The 25,321-nt window shown below is 39.3% G+C and overlaps 1 protein-coding gene across 1 annotated transcript in view; it reads left to right on the top strand.

The window, feature by feature from the left end:
• The window catches only part of snd1 (staphylococcal nuclease and tudor domain containing 1), a 320,334-nt gene that overhangs the window by 251,284 nt on the left and 43,729 nt on the right, over window positions 1-25,321 (top strand). The window contains exon 18 of the mRNA XM_062994655.1: window positions 18,153-18,294. Within this exon, the coding sequence (XP_062850725.1) occupies window positions 18,153-18,294 (142 nt within the window). The remainder of the gene's footprint in view (window positions 1-18,152; window positions 18,295-25,321) is intronic.

Genomic DNA, 25,321 nt, shown 5'->3' with positions numbered 1-25,321 from the left:
TCATGACTACTTATCATTTTTCATGCCTCATGGCCTTTAATGAAAGGAATTTAATGACTAAAATAAAAGAAAAATCCAAAACTTAATTTAATGGGAGTTCCAAAGATGTGTGTGTGAGGGGGGGTTGAGTTGTTTTTAATTTTTTTTTTCAACTTGTAGCAATTCAGAACAATAGAACTGAACATAACATAATAATTTTACCACATCTTTTCTGTTACATTTTCAGCATTTAGCAGACGTTTTTATCCAAAGCGACTTAGTAGAGTTACAGTATACAGTCTGAGCAATTGAAGGTTAAGGGTCTTGCTCACAGGCCCAACAGTGGCAACCTGGCAGTGGTGGGGCTTGAATCAGCGACCTTTCAATTACTAGTACAGTACCTTAACCACTAGGCTACAACTGGCCTGTTAAAATGGCCAAATATGACTTCACGTTAGGAATAATTACAATAAAATTGTTGCTTAAGCTCTAGCCTATGTTAGCCCTACTTGAACCCAACATCTGATTGAATGAGCTTTATTCTACACCTAACACTCCAACTTACTTTCTGTTGGACTAGACCACCTACACACACACAAAAAGATATACGATGCCAGTAAGAATTGGTGGCATAAGTATGCCAACGTATTATCAGCTAAAAATTAAAAGCACACACACTTGTGAATTCTGTTGTTTCCTATATGTCGAACCCCTATAACGCCTGGCTGTTTGGTCTGCATATATTGTGCTCCATGACCTTGTTTGACATTGAACTTTGTGAACTGATGAATCTTGTGTGACTAGCATTCCTGTCATGATTGTAACCAAAGTGTGTAAAACATGATGTTAAAATCCTAATAAATAAATTTATTGTGTGCTTTTGTACACTCACTTCTGAGTTTAGCTTAGCATCAATAGTTCCATCTTTCCACTTTATTTAGAAGCCATTATTCTCTCGTGAAGACACTTCACGGCTTTGCCGGATTTACGTTTGCCTATAAATCGTCTTTGTTGCTTAAGCTCAAGCCTATGTTAGCCCTAACTGAACCCAACACCTGACTGAATGAGCTTTATTCTACACCTAACTCTCCAACTTACCTTTGGTTGGACTAGACCACCTACACACACACACACACACACACACACACACACACACACACAAAAAAAAGATAACGTGCCGGCAAGAATTTGGTGGCATAATTATGCCAACGTATTATCAGCTAAAAATTAAAAGCACACACACACACTGTTGTGAATTCAATGCATGGCTGTTTGGTCTGCATATATTATGTGCTCCATGACCTTGTTTGACATTGAACTTGTGAACTGATGAATCTTGTGTAATGAGTAACTACTGTTTCTGTCATGAATGTAAAAGTGTGTAAAACATGATGTTAAAATCCTAATAAATAAATAAATATATTGTGTGCTTTTGTACACTCATCTCTTGAGTTTAGCCCAACATCAATAGTTCCACCTTTCCACTTTCTTTAGAAGCCATTATTCTCTGGTGAAGATGCTTCACGGCTTTGCCGGCTTTAACGCTTGCCCATAAATCGTCTCTTGGGCCTCCGAGAACCCCTTTTGTGAGGGGTGAAAAAAAGAAGCACTTTGTGTCATGTTTGTGTTGCCATGTCAAATCGTCGGACTCTAAGCATGTAGCTCGATTTGGGTAGAGAGGAATAGAGGTCGCTCTTGCTGTGTTTTTAATGCCACTGTGTGTTTCTGTGTTGACAGAGAAGGTCGGACAACTCTGTCCTGCAGTGAATCTAATTTTGATGAGTGAAAAGGTCATTCTGCCATCCACTCAGTCATTTTTTTTCTCTCTGACTCCAAATGTCTGTCTTTCTCTCTGCCTTTGTCTGTTTGTCTCTCTCCATTTTGTTCTCTGTTCTGTCACACAGGGTCTCTGTCTAGCCTGGAGGAGACATGGAGTTACATAAATTTGCACTTAGTCTTTCAGTTACAACAAGCCTCTTTTTATCATTTTCATTCTCTCTCTCTCTCTCTCTCACTCTCTCACTCACTTTTACTTTATAGTTGTCTCTCTTCTAGCCATCTTTTCTCCTTTTTATTCTATATGTGCCTCTTTCTTGATTCTGTCATGTACTGTCTGCTTTATCAGTTCCACCCAATAAGTCTAAAACTGCCTCAGTCATACTGTATGTCAGATAAACAAGTGTAAGTGAATTGAATTGAAATAATCTTTGCTATAACCTATTAAGAATGGTATTAATATGAATGCGAACACTTCGGTACATATAATCATATGACTTAAACTTTATTCATCATTTTTTAATCATCCTAACTTCTATATTTTGATCAGCATCTTATACACTATAAGCAATTTTTTTCTGTTAGATTTAAACCCTGTCTAATCTGTTCGTCATTTTTTTTCTTACAACACTGCCTACTGCTGTGCTGTTCATGCTGTAAGTGCTATCATTCAAAATAACTGCCAGTTATTTACAAATAAAGCTGTACCATTTACTGTTTTACCAAGCAGTGTATAGTCTTTCAATCATGTAAATGTTCAAGATTACAAGAACACAGTCACTTATTTAATCAAGATGTAAGAACATGGAATTTGAGTGATAACACTGTTGTATGTAAGAGCTTCAGTAACCAGAACCTCAAAAATCAGTAAACCCATTTACAGACAGTGTAACTATATAAATAACGCAAGTAGGATTAAATGTATTTAATGCAGATATTATTTTTAGCTATATTAGAAATCATTAAGGGAAAGTGAATACTCGCTATGACTCATCGCAACCCACCTAGACGTTACGTCACGGCCAAACTAAATGAAGGCATCAGAATTAGATTGGAAATCACAGTGACAGTGCAGAACTTGAGTTACAGGAATGTGCTGCTCTAGGTTATTATAGGTTATTCAGTAATATATAAATATATATAATTTATAAGCCACTTGACACAAATCTTGAACCTTCAAGCAAAAGCTGAGATAAAGTCAGCTTTTTGGACAGCTGATTGACAGTTCCAGAGCCCACCTACCACCACTGTTTTAGATTGCTGCAACAGTTGGGGGTTGATGAGGCTACTGGCATGTTGTTCCTATGATTGTTCCTATGATGTGACTTGTGATGTCTGTAAGGCCTGTGAGATATGAGCACAGGAATAAGTGAGTTTGGCAAGCAAAACAGATGTCGGAGGAAACTGCTAAAGTATTACCCAAAAGTTAGATTAATAAAATAAAATTGACATTAACATAAAATACCTAGCAATAGTAAAGTCCGACCGCTACAATAGTCAATTTACACTGAGCATAGCCATGCCCTTAGTTGACACCTTGGGATCAGAAACTAGTTCTAACAATAGACACCTGAAACCAACTAATCAGCAAACCACACAAATTACTACAACAAGAGGCCTAACTTAAGACTAGCTTTAGTTTCTTACAGAGTTAAATTCTAGCACAAGTCAAAACAAAGTTACAAGGTACAAAGATAGATTCTAGCATGGGTTAAAACTGAAAGTATACTTAAACAAGAGGCCTACCTTAGCCAAGAGTAAAAGTGTACACAATGTCTCACAATGTATATGTCTTATGTAGTGTTTTTAATGCTACACTGACCTGAAGCATACAGCCAAAACAACACTGAAATGGCTGTGACCCAAGTTTCTTAATGCCTCAAGTTGCCCAGTATGAGCCCAACCCTAAACAGTTCACAAATAACAGTTCACAGATGCTCATCAGCCAGTCTGATGAAGCTTAGGAGGATGTGCTATAAAGAATAGGACTGCACATCCAGGTATATCCAAAGTATTGGTTCAACAACTGATAAGAGATTGCACATTTTGCTCATTATAAATCTGGATGGTCCTTTTTGTCCTTGTCACTAAGAACTCTAATTCCCCAACTCTATTTTACCCAAAAACAAGATATAACATTGACTCATTTGACCGAAGCATATGATTCCACAGTTTGTTTGTTTTTTTTTGGTTCTTTTGAGATGAGGTTGGGCCCAGAGAACTTTTGCTTAAAGGAGTTTATGTTTCTATATGCAGCAGTGTAAAGTGACAATGATTTTCCAGAGCTCTTCGGAGTCCATGTGGCTATATTATCACAGTCACAGTAGCATACCATTTTTAATACAATTATAACTTCTTTCATGTTTTTTGAGTCCAGTGAGGTCGCTCAGATCACTCTAGTTCCACCACATGACAAGCTGATTGGATAGTTACAATTACATCCTCCTTGAAGTCCTCAGTCGTAATGCTAACGTGCGTCTTTGCGGGTGTTGCGACATGATTTGTGCTCTTTGCTAAGAGTTGTGAACGTGCACAAATGGCAGTAGAGTGGAAATGATGGGCATCTCATAAGATCCCCGTTTGCTAAAGCGCATCCCCCAAGGGCTGTTTGTGGAAGCTGTGAGGGATGGTGTTAGGCAGAATGTGAGTAGAAAGGGCCTGGGGATGGTGACGACATGCTATGTGTTGAGGAACCCAGGGATGCCATGCCTCCGCACCTCCTGTTCCCATGGTTACCCAAGCCAGCCATTTCTAATCAAACACACTTGTGTGTCGGAACAGTCCGTCCAACTCTGCTGTGCAGCTTAGTGTTTCACTGCCTGTTGCACTGTTATGTAGTCATGTATACAGAACAACTATGTTGCACAACCCAAAGTTTTGGCAGTCACCTCCTGCTAATTAACTTTCTTTAGGGAGGTGGCACGGTGGCTCGGTGGGTAGCACTGTCGCCTCACAGCAAGAGGGTCCTGGGTTTGATTCCCAGGTGGAGTGGTCCTTAATGTGTGGAGTTTGCATGTTCTCGCTATGTGTCTGTGTGGGTTTTCTCTGGGGATTGTAGTGGGTTTGCGTTGTGCAAATATGTTGTGCAGCTAATACTTGTACCAGCAGATACAGGAACATCCAATGTCAGTCTCTAAAAAGCTTTAGTTCTTACATGAGAAGTTCCAGTCTGATACCGTGTAGGTGTCAGAATAATTCAATATTTTCCAATTTTATGAAAATAAAAGCATAAATTAAAGCTTAAATTGTGCTAGCATTACATTTATAACTGAGAGTCAGCTTAAATACTTAATATTGACCAGTATTTATGAGCTATTAGATATAAATATACAGTATATAAAATACAATAGACCACCATCCCTGGCTCTGCTATTCCAACAGTTTATTGTAACAGAAAATAGGAGCAAATAAATCCCCTAAATGTATCCTTTAGTTTAAATTTCTGGCCTAGTGACCAGCTTTAGGTTCACGAGTCGTTCACATGATTAGCTAATGCTGGTGCATGGTGCCTAAATGGCTATGCTAAGATTTGTACTTTTAGAGTTGGTTATTCATTGCCACTACGGAAGTAGTGTCTGATCTACTGCTCTTGCTGTCTGTTATCAATTCTTTGCATTTTATTTAAGCAATAGAACACGAGAGGGAGTGTGTTATCACGAATAACATCACGGCTGTGATTCGGTCGACCTCAAGTGTTCTATTGCTTTTATACAACAGTTTTCACAAAATAAAGAAAGAAAATAAATCAAAGAAGCCCTAAATTTAATAATAAATATGCTTTAATATTGACAATACCTTCCGCCAAAAAGTAGTTCCACAACGAATATAAAGTTTAACACTACAAAGCAGATATTCCAAGTTGCAAAAACTCATTTCAGGAAGGTAAGAACAACAAGAAAAAGGTAAGAACCTCCGAAGGGAAAAAAAGAAATAAAAAAACCTCTCGCACACACCAGAAAATATACGGGTGATAACAGAACTCTTAGAAGCTGCTAACTGGGCTATTACGCTAACTGTTCGCGTTACAAACACATTAAAGTTCCCTACATAGTGCACTAGAATGTGTATCAAATCATGGATTTATGTTCGCTACACAGTGCACTAGATAGTGAATTAGACAATTGGTTATGTTCCCTATACAGTGCGATAGATTGTATATCAGATCATGGATTTAAAACGTGATCGGGAGCTGTGTCGCCTGCGTGCACGTTTGTGTGTGAAGTATTATTGGAAAGAAATACAGGAGATAAACTGTTCAGTAGAGCTTTGTTTTATTGCATCCTTAAACTGAACCCACGCATGCGTATACGGCATCAAGCATAACTCCGTATTCTGTGTTAACCCTTTAACGTCTTAAAGGCATATTACAACAGTGTGCATGCAGCTTGTCGTTACTGGCAACGCGTCAGCGGAGTAATACCGTTGTGGTGTGAAAAGCCCGTGCTGTTGTCACGAATATCAGCACGGTTAGAAGGCTTCTCAACCAATCAGATTGTACGGTCGGAACTAACTGTTGTATAATTTTAGTTAAAGCATTTATCAAAGCATCACTGTAAACACTGCTTTATACAAAATCATTGTTCAACAACAAAAGATATGTTTTTGCAAGGTCACAATTACTAAACTCGTCGAAAAGGTCCCAACTGCAGCTGTCTTTCACATGATCGGGCTGTTTATATATGAATTATCAGCAATGATCTTAATGGTAGCTTTTACACTTTGTCTGAATACTTGGATCCGTTCCCAGGATTGATTCTGAAATTGTTTAGAGAGGAAAACCTGATACACTGTCCCTGTAAACCTTGGCTTAATGGCACAACTGTTTAACACAATGCCTTTAAAGGATATACACTGATCAGCCATAACATTAAAACCACCTCGTTTCTACACTCACTGTCCATGTTATCAGCTCCACTTACCATATAGAAGCATTTTGTAGTTCTACAATTACTGACTGTAGTCCATCTGTTTCTCTACATACCTTTTTAACCTGCTTTCACCGTTCTTCAATGGCCCGGACCCCCACAGGACCACACAGAGCAGGTATTATTTAGATGATGGATCATTCTCAGCACTGCAGTGACAATGACATGGTGGTGGTGTGTTAGACAGCAGCGCTGCTGGAGTTTTTTAAATACTGTGTCCACTCACTGTCCACGCTATTAGACACTCCTACCTAGTTGGTCCACCTTGTAGATAGAAAGTCAGAGACGATCGCTCATCTATTGCTGCTGTTTGAGTTGGTCATCTTCTAGACCTTCATCAGTGGTCACAGGACGCTGCCCACGGGGCGCTGTTGGCTGGATATATTTTTGGTTGGTGGACTATTCTCAGTCCAGCAGTGACAGTGAGGTGTTTAAAAACTCCATCAGCGCTGCTGTGTCTGATCCACTCATACCAGCAGCACAACAACACACTAACACACCACCACCATGTCAGTGTCACTGCAGTGCTGAGAATGATCCACCACCCAAATAATACCTGCTCTGTAGTGGTCCTGTGGGGGTCCTGGCCATTGAAGAACAGCATGAAAGGGGGCTAACAAAGCATGCAGAGAAACAGATGGACTACAGTCAGTAATTGTAGAACTACAAAGTGCTTCTATATGGTAAGTGGAGCTGATAAAATGGACAGTGAGTGTAGAAACAAGGAGGGGGTTTTAATGTTATGGCTGATCGGTGTATATGTATGTGTCAGTTCTCTGCCAGTGTGAAATGTAAAGAGAAATAAAATGGCATTTTCTAATTGCATTACTCTGATCTTGGCTTAAACTGTTTTACATAAAGACTCTACGTTCAGAACAAAAGTGCAAGTAGGATTATATTAATAGAATGTAGTGGCCTGTTGAGGGTAAAGTTCACATGTGGGTAGGAATAGCAGGAGCAGTATGAAAGAGTCTGGACAGGTTAAGGGTGGTTAATCACGATGTCAGCAGTGTAAGCCTTGGTTTAGGCTGCACACCAACTGCTGTGACTAAACATCTGTTTAAAAAGATACCAGAAAAAAGAATTGAATGTGTGTGTGCGTTTTAACTCCCAGCTGTCTGATCGCAAACTAGCGCGTACCACCTGCACGCTTTTAATGCATAATTTAGCTGTTAAGTAACCACATCTAAGCCGGACAAGATCAGAATGCTAGATCTGACAGATTCACTGCTGCTTGCGACTCTGTTGGTGTTGTGCTTGCTGTGAGCGGTTTCTTACATGTGGCTTTGGCTGTGTGGCGGTGTGTGTGCGCTAGTACAAGTCCTAGTACAGGAATGTTTCATGTAATATCAGGAAAGGTTTTTTTGTGCACGTGCTGGGTGTTGATTAGGGACATTAGATTTAGTGGCATGTAGGGTGATGTGTCATAAATAATTGATTTTGTTGTGGATAGAGTGGCTGTGGTATGTTTTTAAAGCTTTTTTTCCATGTCATCTAAATGTTTAGGGACACTGCTGTATGCCAGTGCTGGGAAGAGCTGATTTTACTACACTTTGAAAAAAAAAAAAAAAAAATCCAAACTGTCACCTTATGCTAAGAGAATATTCATCTAGAACATTGGTGACACTGTGTAGTATCAATCAAGCCACCTGACATCATGTGAGGTGCCAGATGCTACTGATTTTTTTTGTCTTGTTCATGTGATCAGCAGCATACTTCAATCAAGCTTGCAGATTTTGGAACAGGGGCTGCTTTCTTGCACAGTAATGACAATGTAGCTTGCTTGATTGTGGTAAAGTATCATCCATGTTTCAGCAGTTTAGGATCTATGACAGACCTCTAATTTGGCTCATGTTGCTCCTTTATGAAAACAGACAACCTCCAACCTCAGAGGGTGGATGGTAGCTAGATTGGCTACTAAAAGTAGGTAGAGAAAGAATAAGTTTGAGGCCATGATGATAGACTAACTCATACCCAGGTTTCATTTGGCATATTATACTGGTAGATCCTGATTGACCAGGCAAATGGGACAGTGGTAGCCTAGTGGGTAGAGCTTTGGGCTATCAATCAAAAGGTTGAGACTTCGAATCCTGGCTCTGCCATGCTGTTACTGTTGGGCCCTTGAGCAAGGCCTTTAACCCTCTCAGCTTCAGGGGCGCTGTACAATGGTTGACCCTGCTTCCAAAACAACAAGCTGGGATATGCGTAGAAATAGGGCTGGACGATATGGCTAAAATTTTTATCACGATAAAACTCCTAATTTCGGTCGATACGATATCATTCCGATAACGATATGAATAATACAAATGTCAGAAAAACTGCCAAGAACACCAACATTGGAAGGCTGTAACTGCAAAACTCTGAAAAATGTATTTGCAAAGTCTATAAAATATCACCCTTTAAAACTACATAATATTTTAGAAATAATAATAATACAAATAAATTAGCTTTTACCTTTTACTTGTATTCAGCATCAAAAACACGACATCATTCTCAAATAAACATAAGCTTCGACAATATATAATATAATATATTAACATATGTCTTAACCAGAGGTGGAAAGAGTACTAAAATATTGTACTCAAGTAAAAGTACTATTACTTTAATGAATTTTTACTTAAGTACGAGTAAAGTTACTAGTCTAAAAATCTACTCAAGTAAAAGGTAACTCATTTAAAATGTACTCAGAGTAAACGTTACTTAGTTACTTCATTTACAGCAGGGGCGTGTCTCTTCTGTGTAATGCAAACAGATCAAGTGGATATAAATCTCACAATAGTTGTTTTTAATTTAAATATAATAGAAGAAACATGTTGATACAACATTTAAAACATTTAGGGATGTGTAATGTGTCATTTTAGTCCCATAAAACTTTTTCAAACTGTATAACCACTAGTGATGTGTCGTAGAATAATTCGAATCTATTGAACGGCCCTTTAAACTGAAATAAAGGAACCGATTCGCGCTTCTGGGAGTCGTTATGTATATATACGGCTCTTTAAAAGGAACCGAGACAAAAGATCCGACTCCCCGTCGCAGAATTCACTGCAGCAGTTTCCCAGCCGCGATTTCTTTAGCGTTTTTATTTGACTCAGTAACGGATCTTATTTAAAATGTAGCGCATTACAATTCCTAATACAAAACATACTTAAGTAAAAGTAAAATTACAGGCTGTGAAATCTATTTTAAAAAGTATAAGTACACAAAAAAACTACTCAATTACAGTAACGCGAGTAAATGTAATTCCACCTCTGTAAATGTTACTTTCCACCTCTGGTCCCAACTTTAATCCACAACATGGACTGATTATAATTTGTATGTAAACATTTTCGAACAAAAGTGCTCAACCAGGATAAAGAATATAAAAAAGTGCTCAAGAGTTGCTGCAGAATTTGCTATATCAGGTATTGTGCTTGAAGACTACAGAAAAAAAAGAGTCTAGTCTTTCCTCTCTTATCAACTATTTCTACTGCTTCTTTTTTAACTGTGGATGCTCGTTCACTCACAGCTGTTGAACTCATTTAGCCGCTAATATCCACCGTGTTGTTGTAGCGGAGTGTAATCAGAGCCGTAACTCTGGCTTCGTGCCTGTGGCGTACGTCATCACGCACTGACGTAAGCATATCGATCGAATTTGTTTAAAAATCATATCACCGTTATTGAAACTTTTTCTATCACGATATATATCGATATCGAATTATTGTCCAGCACTACGTAGAAAGAATTTTGTTGTACTGTACATCTGTATACGTATATATGACAAATAAAGGCATTCTATTCTATTGAATAGCCAGATACACCGACTAGGCATAACATTATGACCACTGACAGGTGAAGTGAATAACACTGATTATCTCTTCATCACGACACCTGTAAGTGGGTGGAATATATTAGGCAGCAAGTGAACATTTTACATTTACATTTTCAGCATTTAGCAGACGCTCTTATCCAGAGCGACTTACAGAAGTGCTTCTATAGTGAACATTTTATTTCTTAAGTTTAGGTAAACAACAGTCGAAGAACATAAATCTGCTTAAACCTGTTAGAACCAAAGTGCCTTTTTTTTTTTTTTTTTTTTTTTTTTTTTTTGGAAATGGAAAAGAATGGAACAAAATGTTAGTAAATAAGTACAAGTCAGCCTAAGTGTTTAGTAAAAAGGTGGGTTTTTAATCGTTTTTTAAAGACAGCAAGAGACTCAGATGTTCGGACAGACAGAGGAAGTTCATTCCACCACTTCGGCGCTAGAACAGAGAACAGCATTGATGCTTGTCTTCCTCGAGTCCTGGGTGGAGGATCAAGTCGAGCGAGACTAGAGGCTCGGAGGTTGCGAGGATAACTTTTATCCTCAAAGTTAATGTGTTAGAGCAAGTGTAAGGATTTGAGTGAGTTTGACAAGGGCCAAACTGTGATGGCTAGACGACTGGGTCAGAGCATCTCCAAAACTGCAGCTCTTGTTGGGTGTTCCCAGTGGTCAGTATCTCTCAAAAGTGGTCCAAGGAAGGAGCAGTTGTAAACTGGCGACAGGGTCATGGGCGGCCAAGGCTCATTGATGCACGTGGAGAGCGAAGGCTGGCCCGTGTGGTCCGATCCAACAGACGAGCTGCTGTAGCTCAAATTGCTGAAGAAGTTAATGCTGGTTCTGATAGAAAGGTGTCAGAATACACAGTGTATCACAGTTTGTTGCGTATGGAACTGCATAGCTGCAGACCAGTCAGGGTGCCCATGCTGACCCCTGTCCACTGCCGAAAGCACCAACAATGGGCATGTGAGTATCGGAACTGGACCACGAAGCAATGGGGGAAGGTGGCCTGGTCTGATGAATCATGTTTTCTTTTACATCACGTGGCTGGCCGGGTGCGTGTGCGTTGCTTACCTGGGGAACACATGGCACCAGGATGCCTGATCGGTGTATTTAACTATTATTATTACTTTTCATATGGATGGATGGATGGATGGATGCTTCATTCATCCTGACGGAAATATTTAATTCAGGTTTTTAATAGTAGTAATAATCTTGATTCAATTCAGTCTGCTATCAAAAACACTCTGTTACTCTTATTCCACCCCATCCCCCATTGTCCTATTGTGTGTGTGTTGTGGTGTTGATTGGACATTTGGTCTTGCGTGGCACACATTCTATTGGAATTGTCACGCTGTCACTTTTAATCAGCGTTTGGTGTGTGTGTGTGTAAGTGAGAGAGAGAAAGAGAAATCTCATGACTGTAACTCTGGCGTATTGCATTGTTCAGAGGAAAAGTCTGACACCCACTCGAATGCAATGTATTGTGTGGGTTTGGCAGAAAACAAATAATCCCTGGAGTCAGGCTGTAATAGTACATGCTCACTAGTCATGTTTTTAAGCTATAGATGGGTGGCAAAAGAGTGATATTTTGTGCCACTCGCTAAATGGCACTGAGGATTGCTCAATGATCCTCAATCTGAAAGGATAAAATGACAAAACGCAACCTCTTTCTGACCTTATTTTATTTTCTCCTTTTTTCTGTTTGTATTCTTTTACTTCTCTCTCTCTCTCTCTCTCTCTCTCTCTCTCTCTCTCTCTCTCTCTCTCTCTCTTTCTATCTTGCTTTGAGAGCAGCAGCAGTCACATACCTGCAGTCAAGTGGAACAAACAAGAATGGTTGGCTGCTTGCGTAGGGTCATTTGCCAAGGGCACAGAGAGACGGGTGTGGGCATGTGTGTTTGTTTTTGTGAGCCAGTCCTCTGCAAGTTGAAATAGCTTGTCTTTGGTGTATGGGTCAGATCGAGTGTGGAGGGGTGTGACGTTTTCTTGCCCCGTCTGCCAACACGTGTCGAGTGTCCTTGAACCTCTGGGGTCATCACTGCTGTGGTAACAAGGAGCACCGTAGCAATCCAGAGACCTTGCAATCGCAGGTCCTGTATCAGAGTGGCAGAGCATTTTGAAGAATGACTCAGTCACTGTAGTAAGGAGTTTGTGATGCGTGACATTCAGATCATCATTAAGCCGCTTTGTTCACTCTGAAATAATTGCTCTTTGGCATCTTTCTTTATCCCAGGCTTGTAATTGTATTGTTTGACTCTGTTGTCTGTAATCCAGCTGCATGGGTTGTATTTGTAATAAAATGTTTTACCAGCATTTACAGAAGCCTCTAGTAAGATCAGTGAAAATGGAAAGTCTCTAAATGCTAAATACAAGCTTGTGCGGCATAATGGTATTGATAATGAGCTTGTGTGGCTTAATGGTAAGAGCCACGCTGCTGGTAACAACTTTCAAGTGTTCGAATCCTGGGCTTGGCTCACAAATACAGAAGGCAAATGGCAGTACTTGAACCTAGACTTTGGGGAGGAGAGGATCAGTAGACCCTTAGTGCCAGTCCCAAGCTCAAATAAACAGAAGGGTTGTGTCAGGAAGATCATCTGGATTAAATATAGAAATAAATAAATAAAGTGCCAAATCAAATATGCAGGCAAATGATCTGCTGTGGCAACCTCTAACGATAGCAGCCAAATGGTATTATTTACTAGTAGAATTTATTGAGGGTGGCACGGTGGCTAAGTGGGTAGCACTGTCGCCTCAAAGCAAGAAGGTCCTGGGTTTGATCCCCAGGCGGGGCGGGGCGGTCCTTTCTGTGCGGAGTTTGCATGTTCTCCCCGTGTCTGCGAGGGTTTCCTCCTGGAGCTTCGGTTTCCTCCCACAGTCCAAAAACATGCAGTCAGGTTAATTGGAGACACTGAATTGCCCTATAGGTGAATGAGTGTGTGTGTGTGTGTGTGTGTGTGTGTGTGTGTGTCTGCCCTGCGATGGACTGGTGTGCCTTGCACCCATTGAAAAGCTCAGATAGGCTCCAGCACTCCAGAATTCATTGATATGTGCAAGACTAATCCTACTACAATGCTGAAGTACAAATACTAGAGCAGTTGACCTGATTCCAAAGTTGTGTATTTATTTATTTATATATGTGTATTTATTTATATATAAATAAATAAATACACAACTTTGGAATATATATATTAGGGGTGGGCGATATGGCCCTAAAATGATATCACGATATTTCAGGTTATTTTTGCGATAACGATATTTTTGGCGATATAACAAAACACTGAAAAATATTTTATTTATTTCGAGAAAACACTATTGCAAAAAAAAATAATAACACTTTTCTTTATTCTTTCCTTCCAGTAAAAATAATGTAACATAATGTAATGGCGGAGTCAGACAATTTCCATAGGGGTGGCCAGACTGAGACCATTGCTCACACAGGGGTCGCACAGAAACTGATACCTTTTTTTATGTGGTCACTCATTTATTTACCTATACAGGCAGTGAGTGCCATGTAGAATTACATCACGAAGATCCGCATACTAATAATAAGCTTTTTTTCTCTTTCTATTTTCCCTGACAAAAAAAAAAAAAAAAAAAAAAAAAAAATATATATATATATATAGCAACCTTAACATTATGAGAAAGCATTTCAAACATATTCCTTTGCAATACTTTATCATTTGGCTGCCAACTTGTGTGTAATGATGAGACTCAATTGAACCCCAGAACATGCCAGTGTGAATGCATGGAAAAATAATTTTCTTTCAACAATATGATAGACTGACCAACACTTAAGCCAAATCAGCATTGAAAATTTACTTTACTTTTAATAACCTTCTTCAGTGCTGGAGCTTTTTAAAACGGAAGATTTTCTCTTAAATAGAAGTGTTATTTAACTGCTATTAAATTGTTTGGCGGATAACCGCCCAACCTGGCAACACTAGAACGCGCAGAGCCCGGTGGGACTTTACTCGTAGCGCGCCACAATTACTACTAAGTACAGTAGTAGTATTAGTACTAAGCAGTAGTAGTACTACATCTGACATTAATGTTGAGAGTATTCCTGCACTGTTTGGTGGAGGTGCGCTGTTGAATTGCGTCCCTGTGTAAACCTGCGTGCAGAAATACTTCCGCAAAAAAGTCGCCGGCAAAGCGGTGGTTGGGATTTGGGTTGCCAAAGATTAATTTATGGTGGACTTGGAGTTTTTGGAACAAGCTCCTCCACCGCAGAGCCGCTTTCCGCCATACTCGTTACTGTACCCAAATGACCCACGTAACGAACGTACGCCATTTGCGTAGCTGTGTGACGTCATTACGCAAAGTACGCAGAATATCGCTTTTATTACGATATGGTACTTTTTGTATCGTTTTAAAAATTATACAGGTATTATCGTGAACGATACGATATAGCACACCCCTAATATATTACAATTTGTTTCTTTAAGAGGTTTGACTGCATTTTAAAGTAGATTTATTATAAACATTAAGAGCACATTCATTAAAGGTGCACTAGTCAGCAGGGATGGACTGGCCATCGGGAGGGTCGAGAGTTTTCCCGGTGGGCCGCTCTGTATGTGGGCCGCTGAGGGAGTGAAAAATAAATTCCGTTTTAAATATTCCTGAATAATAATCCTGAAGTGTGCATTGGCCCACCACAGTATCCTCACTGCATGTCCATTGGCCAATCACAGAAATGTCCCTCCCCCAGGATAAACCGTAATCACAACCACTAGTTCAAAACATACATAGTAAATGAGTGCGAGATGGAGAAAGGGTCGAAAAAGCGTAAAGAAAGTGCAGAAAAAGCTGCAAACAGATGCAGTAAAGTGCAGGAAACTGGACAACCTGTTTGGCAGTGAGGAACTACAGCATAGCCAAAGAGCTTCATTAGTAACGTCGTTTAAGAAGAGACTGTGGGCCCATCTCAAATGTCGCCTATGCCCTACTTAGGGTACTTCCTAACAGTACAAAACATTTATTTTAACAGTCACTGAATGATTAATAAGTAGTTATCTAAGCTACTGTTGGATACCAGGGGCTTTTAACCAGCCGTTTTAAGGACTATGTTTGTGAAAGTTCTATTATGTCATGTTCAACATGCACTACATAGGGCGGTGGATATAATTTGAGATTGTACAATTAGTCTCTGCAAGTAAACACTATCTTGAAATTTTTAGAGTGATTATGTGTATAGCTCACATGGTTAATTTCCCCTGTGAACATATTAAACTTTAAATAAAATATGCTTTTTTCGCACTTTTATTCACACGTGATTCACGTTTAATAATTAAAGTATTTACACATGCTATTTATTTCTTTGCTCATCGGGGCAATGCGCTAATTTGGAACAAACGTGAATCACGTGTGAATAAAAGTGCGAAAAAAGCATATTTACCAGTGTTAAAGGTTTAAATACATCCAATAGAATAAGAAAACTATACATCCAATAGTTAAGAAACTGTAAAATTTTAAGAAATATTGTAGAATTTGTATTAAGTAAGTAAGTAAATTTTATTTATAAAGCACTCTTAAAACAACTTACGTTGACCAAAGTGCTGTACATCGAATAAGCATACATAACACAACATTATGGTAAAAAAGTAAGAACCAAATAAAAATACAGAGTAAGAGAGAAAATAAAACAGATACAAATAGACTAAACAATTAAAATTAACACAGCTCCTCACTGTTCAAATGCCAGCTTATAAAGGTATGTTTTTAGGAGTGATTTAAAAACAGTGGCCGAAGGTGCTTGTTGAATATTAAGAGGTAGAGTGTTCCATAGCCTCGGAGCATAAACTGCAAATGCACGATCACCTTTTAGCTTCAAACGAGCCCTAGGAACAGTCAACAAGTTCTGAGTGGCTGATCTTAAAGATCGCTGTGCGGTTGCGGGAGAAAGCATACCACTGAGATAAGCCGGGGCTTGACCATTAAATGCTTTAAAAACAAATAAAAGCACTTTCAACTGAATTCTGTGCTGAACAGGCAGCCAATGTAGTGAGGCAAGGACTGGTGTAATATGGTTTCTTTTCTTGGTATTAGTCAGTAACCTTGCTGCTGCATTCTGGACTACCTGTAAGCGCCGCAACAGAGAGTATTCTACTGTATATGTAAATATATACATATAGAAGGGTATGATATGTGTAGATATGTGTATGAAGGGTATGATAAGGGTATGATATATAGGGGGTGATATGTGTGGCACGACTTGCTTGTAGTGGGCTGGTCAAGAAAAAAGTCCAGGGCCGCATTTTGTTCCCAGTCCAGCCCTGCTAGTCAGTATTGAATTGTTCTTACCATGCAACTAAGAGCCAAGAGCCTTTTACCCCACCATAGTCTTTCCTATTGTGAAAACGTAACACATCCTTACTAAATTGCTTTAAAAATGAAGTAAATGTAAATATTAGGCTAATGTAAAAAAAAAAAAAAACTTATAACATGCAGGTTTTTGTTACATCACTAGTTTCCTAACCAGACTTCTACTTACATAGAAGACAACATATTACTGAGGGTTGATTTTCAGTATAGTGTTAAACACGTCAAGTATTCCTCACAATCCTGCCCCCTACAGTAATAATAAACCCACACAAACCTAAAAATGTTGTACACATGTTGTACAGTCTAAGCCACGTGTCAAACTCGAGGCCTGCGGGCCAAATCCGGCCCGCCACGTCATTTGTTTAACTGAAGCGGTTTTCCAACAAGTGATGTTAAGAAATATTTACACATAATCCGAATATGTACAAGAGGAGAAAATTGAAGCAGAAGGAAGGGAATTTAATGAAAGATGGGAAAGTGAATACAAGTTTGTGCTTCAAGAAGAAAAACCGTTATGTCTCTTTTGTTATAAGGCCATGTCTGTGGTAGATATACATATATACATAATTTTAAAATGCAGCCACATGGTTTGCTGCATTTAAAAGATTGAAATAAAGCAACATATTCATATTTATAAAGTTAGTTTCCAGATTTCCATTCTGTATAACTATATATTAAAGTCTAGGTTGTTAGGTGCTAAAGCCATTAAACTAGGATAAATGGATCTTTACATCATAGTTACCTGCTGCTGAGGCTGAGCATCCAAACCAGCAAATCAATATTTACCTGAAAAGCTGAATCTGTATTGCCTAGGCCATTGTTTTAGTTTTTAAATGAATTTATCGACATTTTATTTAATAAAAGCATGTGATGTTGACCAACATGACACAGATTTCCCATGAGCTTGTCAACATCATTCTTGTGACTGCCCGACTTGCAGTCTGCAATTTTCAGAAAGCAATCTGAAAATTATAGTGATTTCTTTGCCCATTTTGATGATGGGGCAGTCATCGACAACACTGCCATGGAAATCCCAGAGCAGAGTGCTCCAACAAGTCAATAAGTGTGCTGTCAATTTCAGCAGTTTTTCACAGTAATTCTGAAGATTTTTTGCAAGGTTTACAGTATTAAAGTATACATATGTATTTATATATTCTTTACTCTCTGTCTGATATTATAGCAATCATTACCTCATCCATATCCAACACAGGACTAGCTGTTCCTTGCTGCTTTATTGTATTGTTGTATTTAATATGCTTATAAAAGTGTTTTTTTAGTTGTTACATAGTATCAGCTTGAAGCTTGTAATACAACAATGTATTTCATCCTGTTTTCTGATGGCTTGACAGCTCTGGGCCAATTATGAAGAGAAGCCAACAGAGGAGGTAGATCAGCTGTCTGAAGAAAAGGAGCGTGTGGCCAACTACAAACCCGTCTACGTAACTGAGATCACAGATGGCCTGCACTTCTACGCACAGGATGTAGAGACTGGTAAGTCATGATCTACTAGTTACTGGTTAATATGGATCAAATGGTTCAGATTTAGAAAATCAATTTAGAGCTTGTAAAGACAGAAAAAAATAGGATTGTCTTTTTTCCCCTTTTACCTAATTACCACCCAGTGTATAGGACATGTCCTTGCCATGAAAAAGAGCGTAATGCATACAAATGCACTAAATGGCCAAAACTAAGTGGACACTTGATCATGAGCTTGTTGGCCATTCTATGGCAAAAGCCTGTTTAGTTATATATAAATGTAAAATGCACTGTTTTTATTTATTTATTTAGATATTTGATCAGATTTGTTCCCCGCTTAACAAACTGCTGGATATTTTTTTAAAGTACTAACATGTTTACAACCGGTTACTCACTAGAATCAAGTAAAAAATATAAAATATGTCTAACTTGTTAGACATTTAATCAGTGAGTAGAGGCGGCATGGTGGCTCAGTGGGTAGCACTGTTTGCCTCACAGCAAGAAGGTCCTGGGTTCGATCCCCAGGTGGGGCGGTCCGGGTCCTTTCGGTGTGGAGTTTGCATGTTCTCCCCGTGTCTGCGTGGGTTTCCTCCAGGAGTTCCAGTTTTCTCCCACAGTCCATAGACACGCAGTCGGGTTAATTGGAGAGACAAAATTGTCCATGACTGTGTTTGACTTGTGAACTGATGAATCTTGTACTACTGTTTCTGTCATGAATGTAACTAAAGTGTGTAAAACATGCCGTTAAAATAAATCATTGAGTAACTAAAATAAAAAAAATAAAGATGTGTTGCAGTGTTTACACTAGAGAAAGTCAGCTCATTCAAAAGATTCAAAAACGTCTTTATACAGTGGTACCTTGAAACTCGACATCATTTGGTTCAGGGAGTGGCATTGAATTCAAAAGGCGTTGAGTTTCTAGGTATTGTTTCTCATAAGGATGTATGGAAAACCCGTTAATGTGTTCCATGGTCCCGTGGAACTGCATATATATTTAAGCTAATGTAAAATAATGGGGTTGTTTTTGACACTTATACACTGAAAATAACACAAATATAATATAAAAACACTGAAAAACAATTGAAAAACACTTAAATAAAGTAAAACCTGCTATTTACCTTTACTTCTTTATTGTTTTTTTATGCTTCTTAATTGTGGAGATGCTTGCTCTTGAAATACTGTATTCTGTTCAGTAAAGGCGCATTCACATGAGAAGCGGCACAATAGCCTATTGTATATCCATATTTATTTTCTATGGAGTGTGGCAGTGCCCAAAGCTTAATGTGACTTATTATACTAAAACAAGCCCAGTCAAAAAAGCTTATTGTTACTTGTCATTGTCATAAGCCAGAGGATTTCTACCCTGTTACAGCTTCAGTAGATCTCTATTGAAAACATCCACTGCAATGCCCTAGACTCTGAGTGTTGCAGCCACTTATTTATTACACCCAAAAATGGCCAAAACACCAGCTTTTCTAGCTTTTGTGTTTATATAATGAGCTTCTCGTTTCTGTTGCAAACTGTTTTGGCATTGGACATTTAATTGACTTTGCCAACCATTAAGTGCATCTCAACATGTCAATTAATTCATTTGTACAAATATGGAATCACTTTGGTGAGAGCGTGGCAGATACCGTGTGACATTTAGCATCTATTATTCCTGATACTGCAAAGCTGCAGTTACAAAAAGCACGCCTGATGGAGAGAAGGTGCAATAAATGAGAAAAGTGTAGAATGAGGTTCCATACCTCTTCTCCTTCACACGCAAAATGCTGTCCTTCTGGCTGCTGCAGAATTTCGCCCTCAGAGCATGTGATGTCAGCTGTGCCATTTCTGCTAAACATCAAGGCTACCAGCTGCCAGCTTTTTGTATATACAGTATATCTGCATATGCTGTATGTGCTATACCCCAGCACATTTACTTAGAAGGAACATCAGGTTATAGCTAAGATAAAACTGTATTTTGTGGTTGTGAGACTGTTCCAGGGTTACCATGTTCAAAATGTTTATTATAGCAAGATTAAATAAGATGCCAAGAAATAAAAAATGTAGACACACTTCTACTGCCTTTTTATGAAGTAAATACACAGACATTAATCATTGCTCCTTAATTAATGGAGAGCATTAGCACTGCAGGATGTGACTTTTATATTGTAAAAGTCACTGCATTTGGTTGTAAACATGCACTGTAGTTGTGCACATACATAAATCAGTCAGGTAATGACTTAACATCTGTGATGAATTGAGTATTTTGAATGAGCAAAACACATCTTCTCTATTTACTGCTTTTAGGCTTTATTTAATATGCACTATGTGGTGCTTCTCTAATATACAGTGCAGAGGCACTGCTAAAATATGACCACTTCTTATTATTATTTACTTCAGGAGTTTCAGACAAACCCAAGAAGATCTATCATGAGATGTTATTTCACTGGTTTTATTGGACAGGGTTTTATAGCAAGAAATTAAAAGCTGGTGAACAGCTTTTACGGTAGAGGTAAAATAATAATATTGCAAAAGAGAGCAAACAAGAGGTATTGTGTGTGTTTTTATTGTATTTTTTTGCAAGCCAAACTTCCTTCTTGCATTTTCCCTCTAAATACACTACGTATATAGACAATAGTATTGGGACACCCCTTCTCATTTTTAAATTCATGTGTTTCAGCCACAATAACTGCAAACAAGTGGATTAAATCAATCATATAAAGGAAATTGCTTAGAACCTTGCAGCAACTGTTTAGGGAAAGCCCTTCTGTTCCAGCATGACTGTGTCCCTGTGCATAAAGCACAGTCTATAAAGACATAAACTTGGTTTAAAAAACTCGTGTCTCTCCGTACACAGTGCTGATCTGTATTGCACTTGTCAAAAGGGTAGGTGACAAAATGCATACGACTGCTGCCCACGTGTCGGAGGGGGGCGTGGGTTAGCTTTGTTCTCCTCAGAGCGGGGATCGGCATTGGTGAAGAGGAAGCATGACGCAATCGGGGCAATTGGACGCGCTAAAAAGGAGAAAAAGAGGAGAAAATGCATAAACAATATATACAGGTGCTGGTCATAAAATTAGAATATCATGAAAAAGTTGATTTATTTCAGTAATTCCATTCAAAAAATGAAACTTGTATATTATATTCATTCATTACACACAGACTGATATATTTCAAATGATTATTTCTTTTAATGTTGATGATTAAAAACCCCAAATTCAGTATCTCAGAAAATTAGAATATTGTGACAAGGTACAATATTGAAGACACCTGGTGCCACACTCTAATCAGCTAATTAACTCAAAACACCTGCAAAGGCCTTTACATGGTCTCTCAGTCTAGTTCTGTAGGCTACACAATCATGGGGAAGACTGCTGACTTGACAGTTGTCCAAAAGACGACCATTGACACCTTGCACAAGGAGAGCAAGACACAAAAGGTCATTGCTAAAGAGGCTGGCTGTTCACAGAGCTCTGTGTCCAAGCACATTAATAGAGAGGCGAAGGGAAGGAAAAGATGTGGTGTACAAGCAATAGGGATAACCGCACCCTGGAGAGGATTGTGAAACAAAACCCATTCAAAAATGTGGGGGAGATTCACAAAAAGTGGACTGCAGCTGGAGTCAGTGCTTCAAGAACCACCACGCACAGACGTATGCAAGACATGGGTTTCAGCTGTCGCATTCCTTGTGTCAAGCCACTCTTGAACAAGAGACAGCGTCAGAAGCGTCTCGCCTGGGCTAAAGACAAAAAGGACTGCTGAGTGGTCCAAAGTTATGTTCTCTGATGAAAGTAAATTTTGCATTACCTTTGGAAATCAAGGTCCCAGAGTCTGGAGGAAGAGAGGAGAGGCACAGAATCCACGTTGCTTGAGGTCCAGTGTAAAGTTTCCAGTCAGTGATGGTTTGGAGTGCCATGTCATCTGCTGGTGTTGGTCCACTGTGTTTTCTGAGGTCCAAGGTCAACGCAGCCGTCTACCAGGAAGTTTCAGAGCACTTCATGCTTCCTGCTGCTGACCAACTTTATGGAGATGCAGATTTCATTTTCCAACAGGACTTGGCACCTGCACACAGTGCCAAAGCTACCAGTACCTGGTTTAAGGACCATGGTATCCCTGTTCTTAATCGGCCAGCAAACTCGCCGCATTGCTGCAGTAATCCAGGCAAAAGGAGCCCCAACTAAGTATTGAGTGCTGTACATGCTCATACTTTTCATGTTCATACTTTTCAGTTGGCCAACATTTCTAAAAATCCTTTTTTTTTGTATTGGTCTTAAGTAATATTCTAATTTTCTGAGATACTGAATTTGGGGTTTTCATTAGTTGTCAGTTATAATCATCAACATTAAAAGAATTAAACATTTGAAATATATCAGTCTGTGTGTAATGAATGAATATAATATACAAGTTTCACTTTTTGAATGTAATTACTGAAAGAAATCAACTTTTTCATGATATTCTAATTTTATGACCAGCACCTGTATATACAGTGTATCACAAAAGTGAGTACACTCCTCACATTTCTGCAGATATTTAAGTATATCTTTTCATGGGACAACACTGACAAAATGACACTTTGACACAATGAAAAGTAGTCTGTGTGCAGCTTATATAACAGTGTAAATTTATTCTTCCCTCAAAATAACTCAATATACAGCCATTAATGTCTAAACCACCGGCAACAAAAGTGAGTACACCCCTACTGAAAGTTCCTGAAGTGTCAATATTTTGTGTGGCCACCATTATTTCCCAGAACTGCCTTAACTCTCCTGGGCATGGAGTTTACCAGAGCTTCACAGGTTGCCACTGGAATGCTTTTCCACTCCTCCATGATGACATCACGGAGCTGGCGGATATTCGAGACTTTGCGCTCCTCCACCTTCCGCTTGAGGATGCCCCAAAGATGTTCTATTGGGTTTAGGTCTGGAGACATGCTTGGCCAGTCCATCACCTTTACCCTCAGCCTCTTCAATAAAGCAGTGGTCGTCTTAGAGGTGTGTTTGGGGTCATTATCATGCTGGAACACTACCCTGCGACCCAGTTTCCGGAGGGAGGGGATCATGCTCTGCTTCAGTATTTCACAGTACATATTGGAGTTCATGTGTCCCTCAATGAAATGTAACTCCCCAACACCTGCTGCACTCATGCAGCCCCAGACCATGGCATTCCCACCACCATGCTTGACTGTAGGCATGACACACTTATCTTTGTACTCCTCACCTGATTGCCGCCACACATGCTTGAGACCATCTGAACCAAACAAATTAATCTTGGTCTCATCAGACCATAGGACATGGTTCCAGTAATCCATGTCCTTTGTTGACATGTCTTCAGCAAACTGTTTGCAGGCTTTCTTGTGTAGAGACTTCAGAAGAGGCTTCCTTCTGGGGTGACAGCCATGCAGACCAATTTGATGTAGTGTGCGGCGTATGGTCTGAGCACTGACAGGCTGACCCCCCACCTTTTCAATCTCTGCAGCAATGCTGACAGCACTCCTGCGCCTATCTTTCAAAGACAGCAGCTGGATGTGACGCTGAGCACGTGCACTCAGCTTCTTTGGACGACCAACGCTAGGTCTGTTCTGAGTGGACCCTGCTCTTTTAAAACGCTGGATGATCTTGGCCACTGTGCTGCAGCCCAGTTTCAGGGTGTTGGCAATCTTCTTGTAGCCTTGGCCATCTTCATGTAGCACAACAATTCGTCTTTTAAGATCCTCAGAGAGTTCTTTGCCATGAGGTGCCATGTTGGAACTTTCAGTGACCAGTATGAGAGAGTGTGAGAGCTGTTCTACTTAATTGAACACACCTGCTCCCTATGCACACCTGAGACCTAGTAACACTAACAAATCACATGACATTTTGGAGGGAAAATGACAAGCAGTGCTCAATTTGGACATTTAGGGGTGTAGTCTCTTAGGGGTGTACTCACTTTTGTTGTCGGTGGTTTAGACATTAATGGCTGTATATTGAGTTATTTTGAGGGAAGAATAAATTTACACTGTTATATAAGCTGCACACAGACTACTTTTCATTGTGTCAAAGTGTCATTTTGTCAGTGTTGTCCCATGAAAAGATATACTTAAATATCTGCAGAAATGTGAGGGGTGTACTCACTTTTGTGATACACTGTATAAAACTCCTGTGGCCTGCACAGAGCTCTGACTTCAGCCCCACCAAACATCTTAGAATGAGGCTTTCCTGACCAACATCAGTGATCAGCCATTTTACATTTACATTTTTGGCATTTAGCAGACGCCCTTATCCAAAGCGACTTGCATTACAGTTACAGTATACATTCTGAGCAATTGAGGGTTAAGGGCCTTGCTCAAGGGTCCAACAGCAGCAACCTGGCAGTTGTGAGGCTTGAACCAGTGACTTTCTGATTACACCCTAACCACTAGGCTACAGCTTGCCCTGCAAATGCTTTTTTAACTAAATGGGCACAAATTCCTACAGACATTCTTTAAGCCATCTCCGAAAAGGTCATTCTATTTTAATACCGTTTGTTTTTCAAATGGGATTCCAACAAGCTCATGGTCAGGTGTTCAAATATTTCTGGGCATATAGAGTACCTGCAATATGACGGTACCCTTCTTTACAGCCAGACTTTACATAATCCCTACTTAGCAGAGCATTTAACAAGGTCAGAAGTATTGTAATTAATTCGTCTGCAAGTTACTGTTTAATTTTTACTTTTAGAATTTTTGAATCTCGCTTTATGTGCAGACTTGTTATAATGCAGTATTTTTGCAGTCTTTATTAAGTGGGCCATCATAAATTCAATGAATATTATTATTCATTTATGTTGTAGCAGGTGTGCTCATTCTAGAACTTGTTTTTGTATTCTTTTTGCAACTCTAATCTTTTTAGAAAGAAAGCAATCTTGAGCAGTACTACACAAGTGCATGTAAAGTTTCTGTAATAAGAAATTCTTTATCTGACCCTTTACACAGTCCAATGCCAAGCACCCAGCTGACTCTGCACCTCATCATGTATGATAGGGATGAATGGGTATTTTAATCACTGTTGGAGTTTTTCATAAAGTCAAGCCTTTTCATCCA

The sequence above is a fragment of the Trichomycterus rosablanca genome, chromosome 1 (assembly GCF_030014385.1).
Source record: "Trichomycterus rosablanca isolate fTriRos1 chromosome 1, fTriRos1.hap1, whole genome shotgun sequence".
NCBI lineage: Eukaryota > Metazoa > Chordata > Actinopteri > Siluriformes > Trichomycteridae > Trichomycterus > Trichomycterus rosablanca.
This window is presented reverse-complemented; position numbering and strand designations above follow the sequence as displayed.